General features: G+C 36.0%; 1 protein-coding gene across 3 annotated transcripts in view; it reads left to right on the top strand.

Moving 5' to 3' along the window:
* HMCN1 (hemicentin 1) overlaps positions 1 to 15,834 on the top strand; it is a 455,928-nt gene that overhangs the window by 198,854 nt on the left and 241,240 nt on the right. For all 3 annotated transcript variants that reach the window (XM_017524525.2, XM_017524527.2, XM_017524530.2), the window contains exons 7-11: positions 3,073 to 3,193; positions 4,077 to 4,340; positions 5,518 to 5,662; positions 9,024 to 9,145; positions 14,116 to 14,391. In XM_017524525.2, coding sequence (XP_017380014.1) covers positions 3,073 to 3,193; positions 4,077 to 4,340; positions 5,518 to 5,662; positions 9,024 to 9,145; positions 14,116 to 14,391 — 928 coding nt within the window. The remainder of the gene's footprint in view (positions 1 to 3,072; positions 3,194 to 4,076; positions 4,341 to 5,517; positions 5,663 to 9,023; positions 9,146 to 14,115; positions 14,392 to 15,834) is intronic.

Raw genomic sequence — 15,834 nt, forward strand, 5'->3', positions numbered from 1 at the left:
CTTCCCTGCCCAGCAAGGAGGCAGCCTGGTCACAGTCTGCTTGCAGAGGCTTTGCTGCACTGCTGTGGGCTCCACCCAGCTGCTGTGTGAACTTCCCTGCAGTCTTGTTTATATGGGTGTAGTTAGAACTGCCTCAGCAATGGTGGCCCGCCTGTGTATTGGCGGACTCTCTCTGTAATGGCAGGTTGCCTTGGCAACGGCAGGCTGCCTCAGCAATGGTATTCGTAGTGGTGGAGTGCCTAGGTAATGGAGGACGCCCCTCCCCCACAGAGCTGGACCGTCCGGGTTTCGGCTGCGCTTGCTGTGAAACTCTCAATTCAGAGAGCTTCTGATTGCTGTTCTTTTGTGGGGGTGGAACTGAGCCTGATCACCTGGCTCCCTGCCTCCGAGCCTTTTTTTTCTTTTTTTAGTTGAATATTCGACCCTATCCCTGTCGCCTGTTCAAAAGACGCCGGGATCTGTTTGATTTCCCGTGCATTGACTCACTGCGCTGGCTTAAACAGTGGTGCTGAGATTCGTGGCGCTTTCTTTTTGCCCAGGAACCTCCTGGCCTGACTCCCTGTTCATTCCCCTCTTTAATCAGATATATGGGTGAGTTCCCGGGTCTCCAATTGCCAGCCAAAAGGGCACCCGGACCAGTGTATTTTGTACGGAGAACTGCTGGCCAGGGCACCGACAAAGCAGCCGTGCTGACCAAAACAACTGCGCCGGCCTCAACAGCCGCGCTGGCGACCTGTGGGTCACCTCCGCCTGGGAATCTCCTGGTCCGTGGGCAATAAAAATGCGGCATCCACTCACCCTCTGTGCTTTCTCTGGGAGCTGCAACTCTGAGCTGTTCCTAAACAGCCATCTTCCCCATTCCAAACTTTTTGTATACCACCTGTATTCTTTTTTAAAATTATTTTTTTTTTTTTGAGATGGAGTTTCACTCATGTTACCCAGGTTGGAGTGCAATGGCACGATCTCGGCTCACCGCAACCTCCAACTCCCGGGTTAAAGTGATTCTCCTGCCTCAGCCTCCCAAGTACCTGGGATTACAAGAACACACCACCATGCCCAGCTAGTTTTTGTATTTTTTTTTTAGTCGAGATGGGGTTTCACCATGTTGGCCAGGATGGTCTCAATCTGTTGACCTTGTAATCTGCCCACCTCGGCCTCCCAAAGTGCTGGGATTACAGGTGTGAGCCACCGCACCCGACCTAAACCTATATTCTCACTTTTGCATACTTATTCCTTGGTGTGGTCTTTAAAGGATCAAAATTTATATTACATTAATTTTACATAATTTATAAGGGGCTCCCTGTTCATCAAATCTTCTTTATTTTAACCTGTTATTTAGTAATAGAGGAAAACATATTTTCAAACATTTATATAATTTTTATTTTTTTCACTCAGCTATTAAGTACCACATTTTTTAAAACCCCTTTTTTTAGTTGATTAATGCACTTGGAAGATGATTAGAACTTGATAGCAGTCATTTGGCAAATTACGTGTCATATTTACCTTTAGTAACCTCAAGAGCTGTTTCATCATAAGGGACTTTCTGAAGAGCAAGGCAACTAACGGTAATATATGATGTTAGTGAATAAATAAAAATTAACCCATTGTAATATCAAGCATTCTGATTGACTTACATGAAGTTAGTAGGTGATAGTGTCTTCAATAAAGCTCTACTTTATCTAAAGAAGTTGATATTAGAATTACCGTTTTATATAATCCTATAGGAAATCTCTGATTTAAAATTGAGTCATGATCCATAGTTTCCTTTTTTAATCTACTGTGTGGAATTTGTAACACATTTTCATTGAGAAATAATGGAATAGGGTGGTACTAAGATCTCTACACTTACACATATAATCTTTTGTAACCTTTATGCAAATGAATCACAGTAACTAGCTGCATCATTTATGTTAAGCATGTACCCAACAGTTTTCATGCTGTTGTGTTTTTTTTCTTCTTCTTCCCCTTCCTTTTACTACTTGAGTTCTTGAGATTCTGCTCAATGAGGAAGAAACATAGTAGCAACAAGAACAGATCTGCTTTTCCTTCTTCTCACATTGCTATATAACAAGAAGTCATAGTGATACAGGGAATATTGGGTAGTTTACACAGCTCTGAAAGTGACCCACCAGTACCATGGTGTGAACCACGGCTGTCCACCAGATTAAAATGTATATATATAAATCTGCTGTCTACCAGATTAAAATTTATATATATATATATATATTTCCAATGCATTCTGTTATTGCTATAATACCTCAATATGTGCCTTCTGAGTATTGAGTTTGAGACTGATAATTGGTACATTAGGGTTACCATGTGAATTTTTTCCTTTCACTCCCATCTCCTACTTCTACTTAATTATGCTGGTCTTATGTGGTCCTTTTATTTTGAGACAGAATCTTGGTAATCTATGTAATAAAATAAAATGGTGAACTCTTGTTGATAAGTTTGAGGTGGTTTTTGAAATGCAAATTCCTAGACTGCTCTGACCAAATATTCTGATTCAGTAATTCTGGGCTGGAGCTAAGGACTTTGCATTTTTAGGAAACACTGAGTATCTTTTCTAGAACACTGCTGAGCTGAGGGTGTCAGGTAGCCTAAATCTGGGAAACGGTCAGCTCTGTTGCTTGTACTGGCTGTAATGTCCTAGAGGCAAAGAGGTAAATATTTTCTAGAATTGAATCTGGATGTATTTGTGGGAGAAGATTTCAATATTTGCTAAACATCTATTATGTTAATAGCGACTAAAACAAAGATCCATACCCTCATGGAGCTTTTACAGATTTATTTCAAGACCATTCACTAGGGACTAAACACTTGTATCTTTTATCATTAGGCATGAAACATATTACTGAATCATTTGTTAGAGCTGTCCCTGTGGGGTAAGTATTACAAAACTTGCATTTAAAATATAGACTCACAGCTATGTTCAGAACATCCAGATCAGAGCCTCAGTTTTTGGACATCCATCCTAACTAAATATTGTGCAGTTTCCCATACTGATGAGGGTTGCATATGACCAGCGTACCAGATCAACTGCTGACCAGGTTTGTCATTAAACATTTTCAGACCTCAAGCAGTGGAAGGCACTCTGTTCGCATTACTGGCCTCAGTACTATTGATTTCCGAGCTGGCTTTTCTCGAAAGCCTACCCTGGACTTCAAAAAAACAGTCAGCAGACCAGTGCAAGGTTTGTATGTGCAAATTATTTGAATTGGCATAATAGATATCCAAATGAAAAATATTTCTCAGTCTGTCTGTATTCAATAAAGCTGAGAACCTTAACTTTAAACATGACTGTTCTCTTGGTCTAGTCACTTTCTCAAAGTATAATCCCAACACCACTGATATGAAGGTCACCCAGGGTGCTTGTTACAAATTAAGATTCCCGGGCCCCACTCTAGATCTCCTGAATTAGAACCATGGAAGTTAAGGCCCAGGAATATGTACTTTAGTGAGCACCCTAGTTGATTCTTACACTTACTAAATTTTGAGAATTACTAACCTAGGTCTTGAGATTTTTTTCTTACCAAAATCTATAAATTACCTATTGTCAAGGTATGTGTATACAGCTGAAAAATTAAATATGTCACATATCACTGTATTTCAAAGATAAAATTATCAGTGATTTTTAAACCTTGTCCTTCTTTTATTTTATTCATACATTGAGATTTCTAGTTTTCCAGCTAAAAAGAAGCTTAACTATACTGTAACTCTTAAAATTTGGGGGAGGTTATTTTCATTTATTTTTATTGCTGCAGTTTCCGGAAGGATACAAAATAATTTATCTTTAAAAGTATTCATGTGATCAAACATTATATAACAATTTTCATAATTCTAATTTTTCTACATGTAAACATAGTTAAAATACTATAAAAGTAATTTCTTAGGATTTCCTAAGTCTCTCTGGTCATGCATAAACTCTCTTTCATGTAGAAACAATTCTGCAATTGACCCAGAATTTGTAGGACATCCTTATGGTACTCACCTGTTATTATCATGCAAATACTTACTTGATATATAACTTCAATTGCATGTTTCTTGTAAATGATAACAAAATCTTTCTCTTGTAGGAATACCTACCTATGTGCTGCTCAATACTTCTGGAATTTCCACTCCAGCTAGAATAGATCTTCTTGAACTTTTGAGTATCTCAGGAAGTTCTCTTAAGACTATTCCTGTTAAATATTACCCAGATCGAAAACCTTATGGCATATGGAATATTTCTGACTTTATACCACCAAATGAAGCTTTCTTTGTCAAAATAACAGGCTATGATAAGGATGATTACGTCTTCCAGAGAGTATCGAGTGTTTCCTTTTCTAGTATTGTCCCAGGTACATCATTTCATTCAACATTGGAATATTGATAGTTTAAGGGGTGATGTGGTCCCATAAGTTAGTAATAAAATAGCAAACAATATCCTAATATTATTACTGCACCGCCAAATTTGTGGACATTTACATGTAAGTAACACAGTTTTTCTTAACCGTTAAATAGCATATCCAAAGTTTCATGTTAAGTCTCACTGATTGCAGGTCCGAGAATTCTGATTAGTCAGTGTAAGAACTGGAACTGGAAAATTCTGGTACTCTCTTTCTCCCTAAAAAGCCCGGCACATACATTTGATTAAACTATCTAAGTTGGCTAAAAGTTTATATACAATTGTCAGAAACTTTCTGCTCTATAGATGGTAGTTCATTGTAAACAACTGCTGATCACTGCCTTCATTTGTCTAGTTGATTAATAAGCTAGTTAACTGTACAATAGCTACTATGTAGAGAGAAGATTACAGATTAGACGTTATTTGGAAGCAACAGGTAGCATTTCAATTTAGCTATACTTGAGCTATTTTTCAAAGCTCATGACTGAACTCTGACCCAGTCTTAAGGAGGGTAGCTTGAACCATGGACTGATAAAGATATAGAATTTTTTCTAAAATTGTGCTATTAGGTCGAGGGACAAACATTTATCATTTATACATAGGTTAGTGATTTGGGAAATTCAGGAAAAATTCTATAGCTGTTGTTTAATAGTTATAGAGTGGCAAAAATAGAACCAACATCAATATTTCCTCATATACAACACTCAGATTTGGCTTAGCCCCTAATTTGAATGCTACAAAACCTGATGGATTCCTAAAAGTCATTTTTTATGTTTACTTTGGGAAAATTATCCTATGTATTTGATTCTGAGATATGTGGTTTTTATGTTTTTGAAATAAAAACATATTCTAGAATTGATGATATATTATCACTTATTTGGTAGTATTTTTTCTATCTTGGTGGTACAAAAATATACCGTGTCTTAAAAACAAAGGAGTCTTAGATTCAATGAATACTGTAGTAAGAGGCTCAAAAGATATCCAGAAATCAACCAGCGTTGAACAAATAAAGATAGGAAAAGTAATTAAAGTATAAAGATTTTTGAATGGATTCAGAGGCAGTACTTAACATCACTGTGACCTTCTTGCTTATGATTTTTTGGTTGTTTGTTTTTCTTTTTTTTTCCTAGATGCTCCCAAAGTTACAATGCCTGAGAAAACCCCAGGATACTATCTACAGCCAGGCCAAATTCCCTGCTCTGTCGGCAGTCTTTTGCCCTTTACCTTGAGCTTTGTCAGAAATGGAGTTACACTTGGAGTAGACCAGTATTTGAAGTATGTACATGTTTCTGTCAGTAATAAGATATAGCAGTAAAGATGTAAATATAAAGACATTATTATTGCAATGTACTTTTCCACTGGAAATTCTCACTTGTTTCATTGCCTGGAATATAGCAGGGAACAAGGAGGACACAAATCGGTGCCCCTGTGGTGCTTATATTGCCATAGAGGGAGACAGTAAACAGATGATACATATAATACTATAATAAATGCTGGAATACATTCAAATGTTGACTCATATGTTATAAAATCTGAATGTTTTATAATTTGAAGGTCTGTTGTTAAGACGAATACAGAATTATGAATATGACGTTAAGTACAAAATCTTGGAAGGAGACCTTGCAGAAGAGAGGTCCTGGAGCTTTAGCTTTATTGGCTCCGTGGTAAACGTGCTTCTGAATCTGATTTAAAGTGTTATGATAAGTGAGTCTGGTAAGCATTTTGGCAGAAAGTAGAGCAGGTTAGTTCGGATGAATAATAGTGGTAGGAGGAGTGCATGTAGCATTGGCCAATTTGAAATCCTAAAATTCAGAGTAAGGAGCATGGGAGCAAAGACATAAAGACGGCAAAAAGGATGATCAGTAAGGTATCCAGAGAAGAGTGTTCTAACACCAGGAAGAGCAAGTGCAAATGTGTAAAGGCTAGAGTGGACTGGGAACATGAGAAAGACAGGCAGAAGAAGGCCAGTCTGGCTGAAGCCCATTGAGCCAGGAGGAGCAGGGTAGCAGAGAAGTTCAGAGAGGTGTGATCTGTGCTGCAGGTGGTGTCACAGATAGGTCACAGCCGGTGTGGCCTGCATATAACAATCAGCAGGAGTGGGCTAGAGGGCACCAGCTTTTCCTTGTGAAGTTGGGTAACTTTTTGAGACAAATATAAGTAATTTAATGATAAAAATAAGTAGAGCTTGAAAACTGGAGAAAAATGATTTCTGGAAAGTGTTGCCTTATAACTTACTATGGAACAAACAACATTTTGGGAAAATCTCTAGGAATTTTTTTTTACCAGACTTTTATACTGTTAATTTAATATCAACATAACTTCCATATGTTAAACGTTTGACAATCTCAGCTTATACAGTTGCTTTATGGGGAGTCATTTTAATCAAAAATTTATGGCAGGAATGTTCATCATAACTAGCAAATTTTTTATTCTTTAAAGATTAAACTGTATGATTTCCTGCCCCTTACATAATATATCTTAATGATTTACTTAGCTGTGTATTTAATAACTGGCAACATAATTGACCAGGATATGAAATGATGAAGCTACATAACTAGCTGATGAAATCAAATAATTCTGTTTTATGTTTAAATAGTAACATTTTTCAAAGACACTTGAGATTCTTTAGAAACATTAATTCATTTATTCCACACAATTCCTGGGAGGTAAGCCACAAGAATTCTTTTTCTCATTTTTCCAGCTCTGTGGCCCAGAGATATGACATGCTTTGCTGACATGTATTAAGCTCTTTGGATGTGAGAAGTTAGAGACCAAGTTAGGCATGAGTGATGATAGACTGATATTCTAATCCTGATTCACTCTCATGTCCCTGCCCTAGATTTCCTAATAGCATGAAACATGTGAGTTAATGTTTGTTTATGTCAGTCACTTTGGTCACCAGGGGATGTAAGAGAGAACCCGTTTGCATCAGCAGCAGGTTGCATTTTTATTTGACATGTTCTTTTTGCTATTCCAAAGTCTACCCTTCAAAACTTTTTTATTATGTCTATATAGTGCTTAATGTCAACTGAGAAGGCTCCATGAAAAAGAGAATTATTTTCATGTATTTCATAATCAAGAAAGGAACAAGAATAACTGTAAAGAACATTCTTCAAATGTTTAGTAAACTGGTTATATGCCTTTGAACAAATTACTTGTCCTTTCTGTATCTCAACTTTCTCATTTTTAAAAAGAGGGATTTAGGACTCAAAGAATTGTCAGTTTCTGTTCTAAAATTTCTGTCAGTCTGTTTTTGTGAATACCAATATATGCTCAGCTTTTAAGTAGGCACTGAAGAAAACACCAAGGATATACCTCTTCCAAACCCCTACCTTCCTGAAACTTACCAGTACCTCCTAGACGATGACATTTACAAACTTGTGCTTAGTATACTCCTGTTAAGTATTGAAGACACAGCTCATATGATCAGTATGGTATGGAGTCAAGTGATATTCTGCTTTTAGTCTGAAAGTGACAAGAAGAACCACTGGCATGTAGTGCCTACAGAATTGAAAGGAAGCAATGTTTAACCAAAGTGAATTTTCTCAGCTACTAAAACATGTAAAACAATGACCTTGCTGTGTTTCTCACTTTCCTAAGGCACAAAAACCTTTTTAACTTTCTCTTACAAACCCTAGTTGTACTAAATATGAATTGAGAGCTCAGTAAGTTCTTCACGATTGTTTGATGATAAGTATGGTTTGTTTGGATGGGGAGAGATCTGGAGATGTCACCATAAGGTATTATATTTTACATAACTTCCAGAATTCAGTGGAAGGTCTATTGACTGCAGCAGGCATTTTAACTTATCTGTGTCTTGATTTTTTTAAGATTAAAAATAGCTGCAGAGATACACCAGAGAAGTTATGAAGATATTTCTAACATTTCAGCCATAGTTTAAAACAGTGAAATGTCTATTTTTTTTACATCATTGAGCCTTTGAAACAAAGATTAAATATCTATTACTAAGACAGTTCCAGAAAATGAGAAATAATTTGAAGAGTGTCAGAGGACAAAGAATACATTTTTATTAAATGAATGAATACGTAATACAGTAGAGGGATTTTTTTTTAACCTAAATGACAGAGTTTAAAGCCATAAAACCAATCATTTGTTTTCATTTCTCATTGTGTATGTAGGTTGAACGATATATGGCCTATCACCCATTGTGGAACTTATCTAAAAGAAAGTTAAGGGGAATTTATCTTCTTAGAATCAAAAAGTCAACTTCCTACCTTCATATTTGTATATTGCCTGATTAAATTGCTTTATCTAAGATTCCTACTGACGAGACCAAAAACTGAAAAAAATAGGAGAGAGGATTAATGAGCATTTCTTTGCCAGCAAACTCTGTCATCTTATATTTTGACATAGCCACAAAATATTTCCTCAAAGAAATTTTCAATCTCTGTAATTATTGTTTATGTTGTATATTTTGATCAGAATAGAAAAGCTTCATTTTATGGTAAAATATAAATGGTACGTCATTTTCAGTTAAAAAGAACTCTGCAGTTTTATCAATTTAGTTTCTTTACATTGTTCTTTTGAATGAACCTTCAAAAGAAATAGTGAATCATTGCTTTCAACTTGGTCTTGTTTTATAGTAACTACCAGTTTTCCATTTTCTTCCCTCCAGAGAATCTGCCAGTGTGAACTTAGATATTGAAAAGGTCACTTTGTCTGACGAAGGCGTCTATGAATGCATCGCTGTCAGCAGTGCAGGTACTGGACGAGCACAGACATTTTTTGATGTATCAGGTAATTACCACTAATTTCTTTGCAGTTACCTGAGTATCAATGCAGCTCTGAAAATGGGATGTTTGTTAACCAGTTTGTGTGTATATAATTGTCTTTATGATTATTTTATTACTATCTCTCCACTGAATTGTGAACTCAAATCCTGGCTTTACCACATATCAGATACATGACCCTCCTTGGGCTAATTATTTAAGGACTTAATACCTTGGTTTTCCTAACTATAAAAAGAAGCATGATAACAATAATGGTCTCTGTTTCATGGGGAAACTGTGAGGATTAAATAATATGTAATATATGCAAAGCATTTAGAAGAGAGCCTGCCACATAGAAGCACTTAATAGATATTAGTGATTATTATTATTATTATCATTATTGTCAGGGATTAATAAATAGTTTTTGAAATGATCATATAGCATTTTCCTGTGAGAAAATAAAGTTTAAGTGAAGGATCTGTTCTAATCAAAACAAAGTTAAACTTTCCCTCTTCCTCTCCGGTGCTCATAATGAGGAGAGTACGTTTATGAATGGATTCTGATATTTTAATTGAAGATAATAATGAAAATGATCACATTCTAAGAACACAGGGCCTCAGTGCCTACAATATTGGCTCTAAGAAGGGAAGAAGTAATGTTAATTATTTTACATTCAGATTGTATGTTTCCTATGAACAGATGGGAGATATAGTTCATATTATAAGGTAAAATACATTAAAAATAATTTTTTCTCTCATTTCACATAATTCTTAGGGGGAAAAAAGACTACCATTTATAATCAATTATCAGGATTAAGCCACTTACTCAGCATTTATCTATAATTAGAAACTTTGTTTGGCTGAATGATTTTCTACCTGCCTTGTGGACTAGTGTTGCAGTGTGTTTAACTGTAACCTATTCTGACCAAAATGTTGCTACTATTGAATGTATTGCAATGTCTGTATTTGCTTTTTGTACTGGTATGCATTTTCTTCAGAAAATTGAAGACAAATGAAACTTATAATGATAGGTATATCATATATTTATAAGCCTAGGATATGTTGTTTGCTATCAGTAAGTTCAAGGTGAATTTTAAAGCAGAAGCATGCAAGTCAGATAAGCATATTCTTCTTGCAGTAAAACTATTTGTATTCTCTTACTGCTAGAAAAATAAAGTTTGTCTTTTGAAACAATTTAGCAAGTTGACATTCATCACAAACTATTCATTTGTCCATGTCCAGTAATTATGAAAAGCACTGGAGTCATGTCAACATTCCTCAGCTTCTGGGAAAACAAACACTTGAACACTTGAATATTTTTCCCAGCAATACTAATTTAGAGAAGGACAACAGAGAAAGAGTTTTGAGTGAGTCGATTCAGACATCTTGCATAAATAACTGGGAAGTGCCAGGAAGAGCTTGTGAACTGACTGTCATGAATTTGGCTCAGTGTCAGAAACTTCCATATGTGTATTCTACACATGCCCTTCTAGTAGCCATCTGTAATCTGTGCCAGGAAGGCAAAGGAATAACTAGGAATTGTACTATGCCAGAGCTGATTTTCAGGAATTGTTTCCCACTCAGTCAGTTAAAAAAGAAGAGGACAGAATATTGATGGTAATGGCAAAGTCATAAGTGAGTGCCCCTTTTGACTTGAAAGAGTGGGCATTTTTTTTTCTTGATTAGCTGTTGCATGATGCACCAGCCTTTAAGCTCCACCCACTTCTGAATTTCCCTTAGCCTAGGCTGAGGTCCCAGCTCAGCCATCCTACTGTAACTAGTCATCAGCACACTGGAATCAGGTGCAGCTTCACAGAATAATTAGACCTTTATATTTTTAAAGGGGTATTAGGAAACAAAGCATTGTTGAATAGTGATATTCTTGTGCCATTATGGATATTATTTTATAAAGTCAAGGAACACCCAAGAGCGGTTTAAAGAAAATCCCCAAGTTCTGCCAATATGTCGCCTCAATTTTTGTCAGCACTTTTTTTCTACTTGACTTGTTGAAGGACTTTTGATTCATTTGAAATGTTGGTTATTGGGTTATTGATTGTTTTAAATGCACGACAGGTGTAGAAAGCATTGTTCTTCTCTTTTACTGAATATAAACACATAGAATCTAATGAATGAAACTGCAGAAGCACAAAAACCTCATTCTTTTCAAACTATATTTGGTAGTTTAGTTTGATACTATTACAAAGTTATAATTATTTTCTGTACTGGGAATTTTTTTCCTAACCCAATGACCCTTACTCAACACACACACACACACACACACACCCCTAAAATTCTGAGTTTAGGTGAAATTCTGAAGAGAGAAAACTTGTCAAGGGCATGTCAGTGACAGGAAACCTTAAATTGTAATTACAGGTTACTCTTTTAGAAAGGATAAGATCTGGAAATAATCTTACACCACCTTTTCATTTTATAGCTAAAGAAACAGAGCCCAGAGAAAGCAAGTGACCCATTTATGATCAAATAGGTAGACAGGTAGTAAGATGTAGATTCCTGGCCTCCTAATTCTCAGTCTCACGGTCTTTACTTAATGTCCCAAGTCTATGCTTGTCACCTTTCCTCCCTCGTTATTGAGGCTTCCTTTCTGCTACCCTAATCCTACCCTCAGTTGCACTTTCGCTCAGGAATGGTTCCCTTCATACTCCTAGAGCAGGTTACTTCTGATAATCCGCAATCTTGCCTTCCTTCATGAACTGCTGTAATTCTTCATCATCACTTCCCTGTTCCTACCAGATGTATTCACATATGCCTAAATATGTCAATGTGTATAATATTTATTGTCTTAAGGTATTTATGCAGTGGAGTCATATGCCATTATTTCAAATCTCATCTGCTCATGTATGTTATTAGACAGTTGGCATTTACTTATTTGAATATGTGGAAGAAATGAGCTGTGCTGCAGTTGCAGCAAGGGCCTACAGGCAGCCCTGGAGCCGGGAGGGCCCTGAATGGGGAGCCAGGAGAGCTGGGTCTTTTTTCCTTCATAAAGAAGTGGTTGGATGGGGGTTGCACTGCAAAGGGGAGTCTAACCTTCAGCATGTTTGCTTCATAGGATCTGAGAGCAAGAGACAAATTAATCATATTATTTTTCAGACAGAAAAACTATTAATATCACTAAATTGGCTTATCTAAAGTCACACAACTAATTAAGGGTAGAACTATGTAGCCTATTATTACCAAATTTAACAAATAAAAACACAGGATGCCCAGTTAAATTTGAATATCAAATAAGTGAAATTTGAATATCATATGTGGCTGGGCACGGTGGCTCACGCCTGTAATCCCAGCACTTTGGGAGGCCATGGCAGGCGGATCATGAGGTCAGGAGATCGAGACCATCCTGGCCAACATGGTGAAACTCTGTCTCTAAAAAAAGAAAGAAAAAAAAAAGTGAATATCACATATGTGTGACCCAAATATTGTACAAGGCATACTTGTACTAAAATATTATTTTATTTGTATCTGAAATTCAGATTTAACAAAGTATCCTGTGTTTTATCCGTGAACCCTAGCCAGACTCCAGTCAAAGCTTCCTAACTTTGTCATGTATTCTTTCCAATGGATTCACCAGCTATTTTCATAAGAGATTAAAAAAAAAACAAAATAAAAAACATTTTTTACAATTTAAATTAGCATATACTGCTTAAGAAAAAGTTTGGAAAAAAATGACAAATTAACAGAAAATATGGAAAACACATATATTGTATCACTCATAGATAACCGTAATGGTTTTGGTAGGTTCGTTTCCAGTATTTATTCTAGGCTTATGATATTAATCTGCACTCTTATATAGTTTTAAATATCCCAAGGATAAAGTTTGATCTTGAATATTTGACACACTTTCATATGAAACTAAAACAGACACCTAAATTTCTAGCTAGCATAAATCACTACAGTTTTTATTGCTGCATTATTTATAGTGTATTGTTACAGGAGATCATTTTAAAGCATTTGAGCAGAGAGAACTTTGGAGAGAGAATTTAGATTCACTCTCAAGACTAACTAGAGCTAACAGAGGAACAAACAGAAAACCAAAGATTGCATGTTCTCACTCATAAGTGGGAAGTGAACAATGAGAACACATGGACACAGGGAGGGGATCATCACACACCAGGGCCTGTTGGTTGGTGGGGACAAGGGGAGAAAACTTAGAGGACAGGTCAATAGGTGCAGCAAACCACCAAGGTACGTGTATACCTCATAACAAACTTCAGTGTTCCGCACATGTATACCGGAACTTAAAGTAAAATAATAAAAAGAACCAACTAACTAGAGCAACAGAAATATTGGTTAAATAGTTAATTGGTAATTGACCTTTGACCGTATCTGAAACACATGCATCCCTCGATGCCTTTTGTGTATATGGCTCTATGTGTGCAATTTTATTAATGGTCTGTTTCTACTGTTCACCTGAACTCCATAGATCAAATTGTTCCCCATATCTGCTAGAACATTTATCTTACTCTTCTGTTGTCCTGTGTCTTTTTAATGAGACTGTAACCCCACTTAAAGGTGATACTGTCATTTTCATGTCTACTATCCTTTGTGTACTATTTTCTTTAAAACACTAAATATATGTTTTTAAAATTTAAAAGTTCACAAATGCTACTTTCATCAATAAAAACTTTGCCTCTTTTCAGAATCCTAAATCAGTCAAGTCATAGTCTTTTGCCATGACTCTTTGACTCTCATGTCTGTAATTTATAGATTTGCCTTGAGTATCCTTTGGTGTGTGTATATGTGTGTGTGTGTGTGTCTGTGTGTGTGTGTGTGTGTGTGTGTGTGTGCTACTTCCTAAAGCATCCTTTAGGTGGTAATTTGTGGGAGCGGTGGGGCTCATAGACATATGCATTAATCAGTAAGTTCTGTTGCGCTGCATCTTTCCTACTGGATATTCATATTTATTCTGTTTTTAAACCACATCTGTAAGTGAGCAAAATGGCTTTTAGATCTCTTGATTTGAATTTTTGATTTCACACAGAGCCCCCTCCAGTCATCCAAGTGCCTAACAATGTTACAGTCACACCTGGAGAGAGAGCAGTTTTAACATGTCTCGTCATCAGTGCAGTGGATTACAATCTAACCTGGCAGAGGAACGACAGAGATGCGAGACTGGCAGAGCCAGCAAGAATTAGGACCTTGGCTAATCTGTCATTGGAGCTAAAGAGTGTAAAATTCAGCGATGCTGGAGAGTATCATTGTATGGTTTCTAGTGAAGGCGGATCATCAGCTGCTTCAGTTTTCCTCACAGTGCAAGGTACAGTGTTTTTGGTAACTTCTGAATTATGACATTTTTCTTTCCTCTTTTTAAAAAAATTTCGTCCTCCCAAGTTGGACGAGAGTGAGAATATCTACCCAAATAATTACTGTTTTGAATGATAGAATGCTTCAGCATACTCAGTGGCCTACGTATGAGTTAACAAAACTGGAAGCTAAAACATCTCTAACAAATGGGTAACTTTAATACAACCACAACTAATCATAGTAGTTGAAGATGTTTATTTTAAGAGAATATAAAAATTATCTCTGAATAATTTAACTTTTAAATCATTTAATCCATCTTGTGGATTAAAAAAATTCTAATTATAATAATAATTGGTCAAAAACAACCTTCTCCCAATTTAAGTACTGTATTTTTGCATATATAAATATTTTACTTTTTATTGTTAAATTGTTTAATAACTTTTCACTAATACCTTTAAAATAAAGGTTTAAAATGCTTCTCATCTTGGTGAAATTTGATTGAAACATAAGCAGAGTTGTTTTTAACCTTATTTGTCATACACACACACACACACACACACACACACACACACACGAATACTTATTGAAAGTAAACTAATGTGAGCCAATTTTGAATTACGTATACATAGACTAAATGTTACAGATAGTTTAAAACAAGTTTATTAGCAATGTAGTTAATGGCTACTAAATATATATTGTTCAGGAGCATCAAATGAAGATCAGAAACTGCTCCAAAATTTCTCTACCGGTGGAATCATATTTGGCTTCTAAATGTCTATAGACCAGCTGGGAGTCTTACTGTAATGAACAAATTACTGTTGGCAGTTTTTCACTGTTAAGCTGAAAGGTTCAGTTGCTGCCTCAGCAGAATATTTTATTTCAATTCCTTGATGTGGGAGGCTGATTGCACCAGAATTGGGTCTGGCTATTTGATTGTGGTATTAGAAACAACTTGATAACATGCCTGAGGTAACACTCTCAGATAACTTTTTAGCAAGGTTACCTAAGAGAATGACCACTGAGTTTCAAGGCTAATACTTAGAATGTTATTAATGACAGAAAAGCAAAACTACCATGAGAATTAACAAAATGGTTGACATCTGATTATAGTTTTCTCGCTGGTAGTTGAAATATATGCTACAATCAGAATGTGTCTTTTGTTAGTTGAGCTGGGGAATCCTCTAGGGAAATGTTGCTTTTGTAAATGGTTCACTATATTTCCACAGGAAACTGCCTAGATAATATGAGTCGATCTAAGTTCTAGCAACTTAGGTTACTAGAACTCTGCGACTATTTTACCAAACTGATAATTTCAGATAAAATAAGTGCTAATGGACTTCTGAAATTTGATCTTGGTTTTTTATCTGAAGTCCCTTAGAATGAGATTGTTAAGTAAAATCAGAGCCTTCCTTGTTTCTCAAAGTTAGCTTTTTAGTCCGTAATTTTTCTATTTTAG

This window comes from Cebus imitator, unplaced genomic scaffold (assembly GCF_001604975.1).
Source record: "Cebus imitator isolate Cc_AM_T3 unplaced genomic scaffold, Cebus_imitator-1.0 Scaffold33, whole genome shotgun sequence".
NCBI classification, from domain to species: Eukaryota; Metazoa; Chordata; class Mammalia; order Primates; family Cebidae; genus Cebus; species Cebus imitator.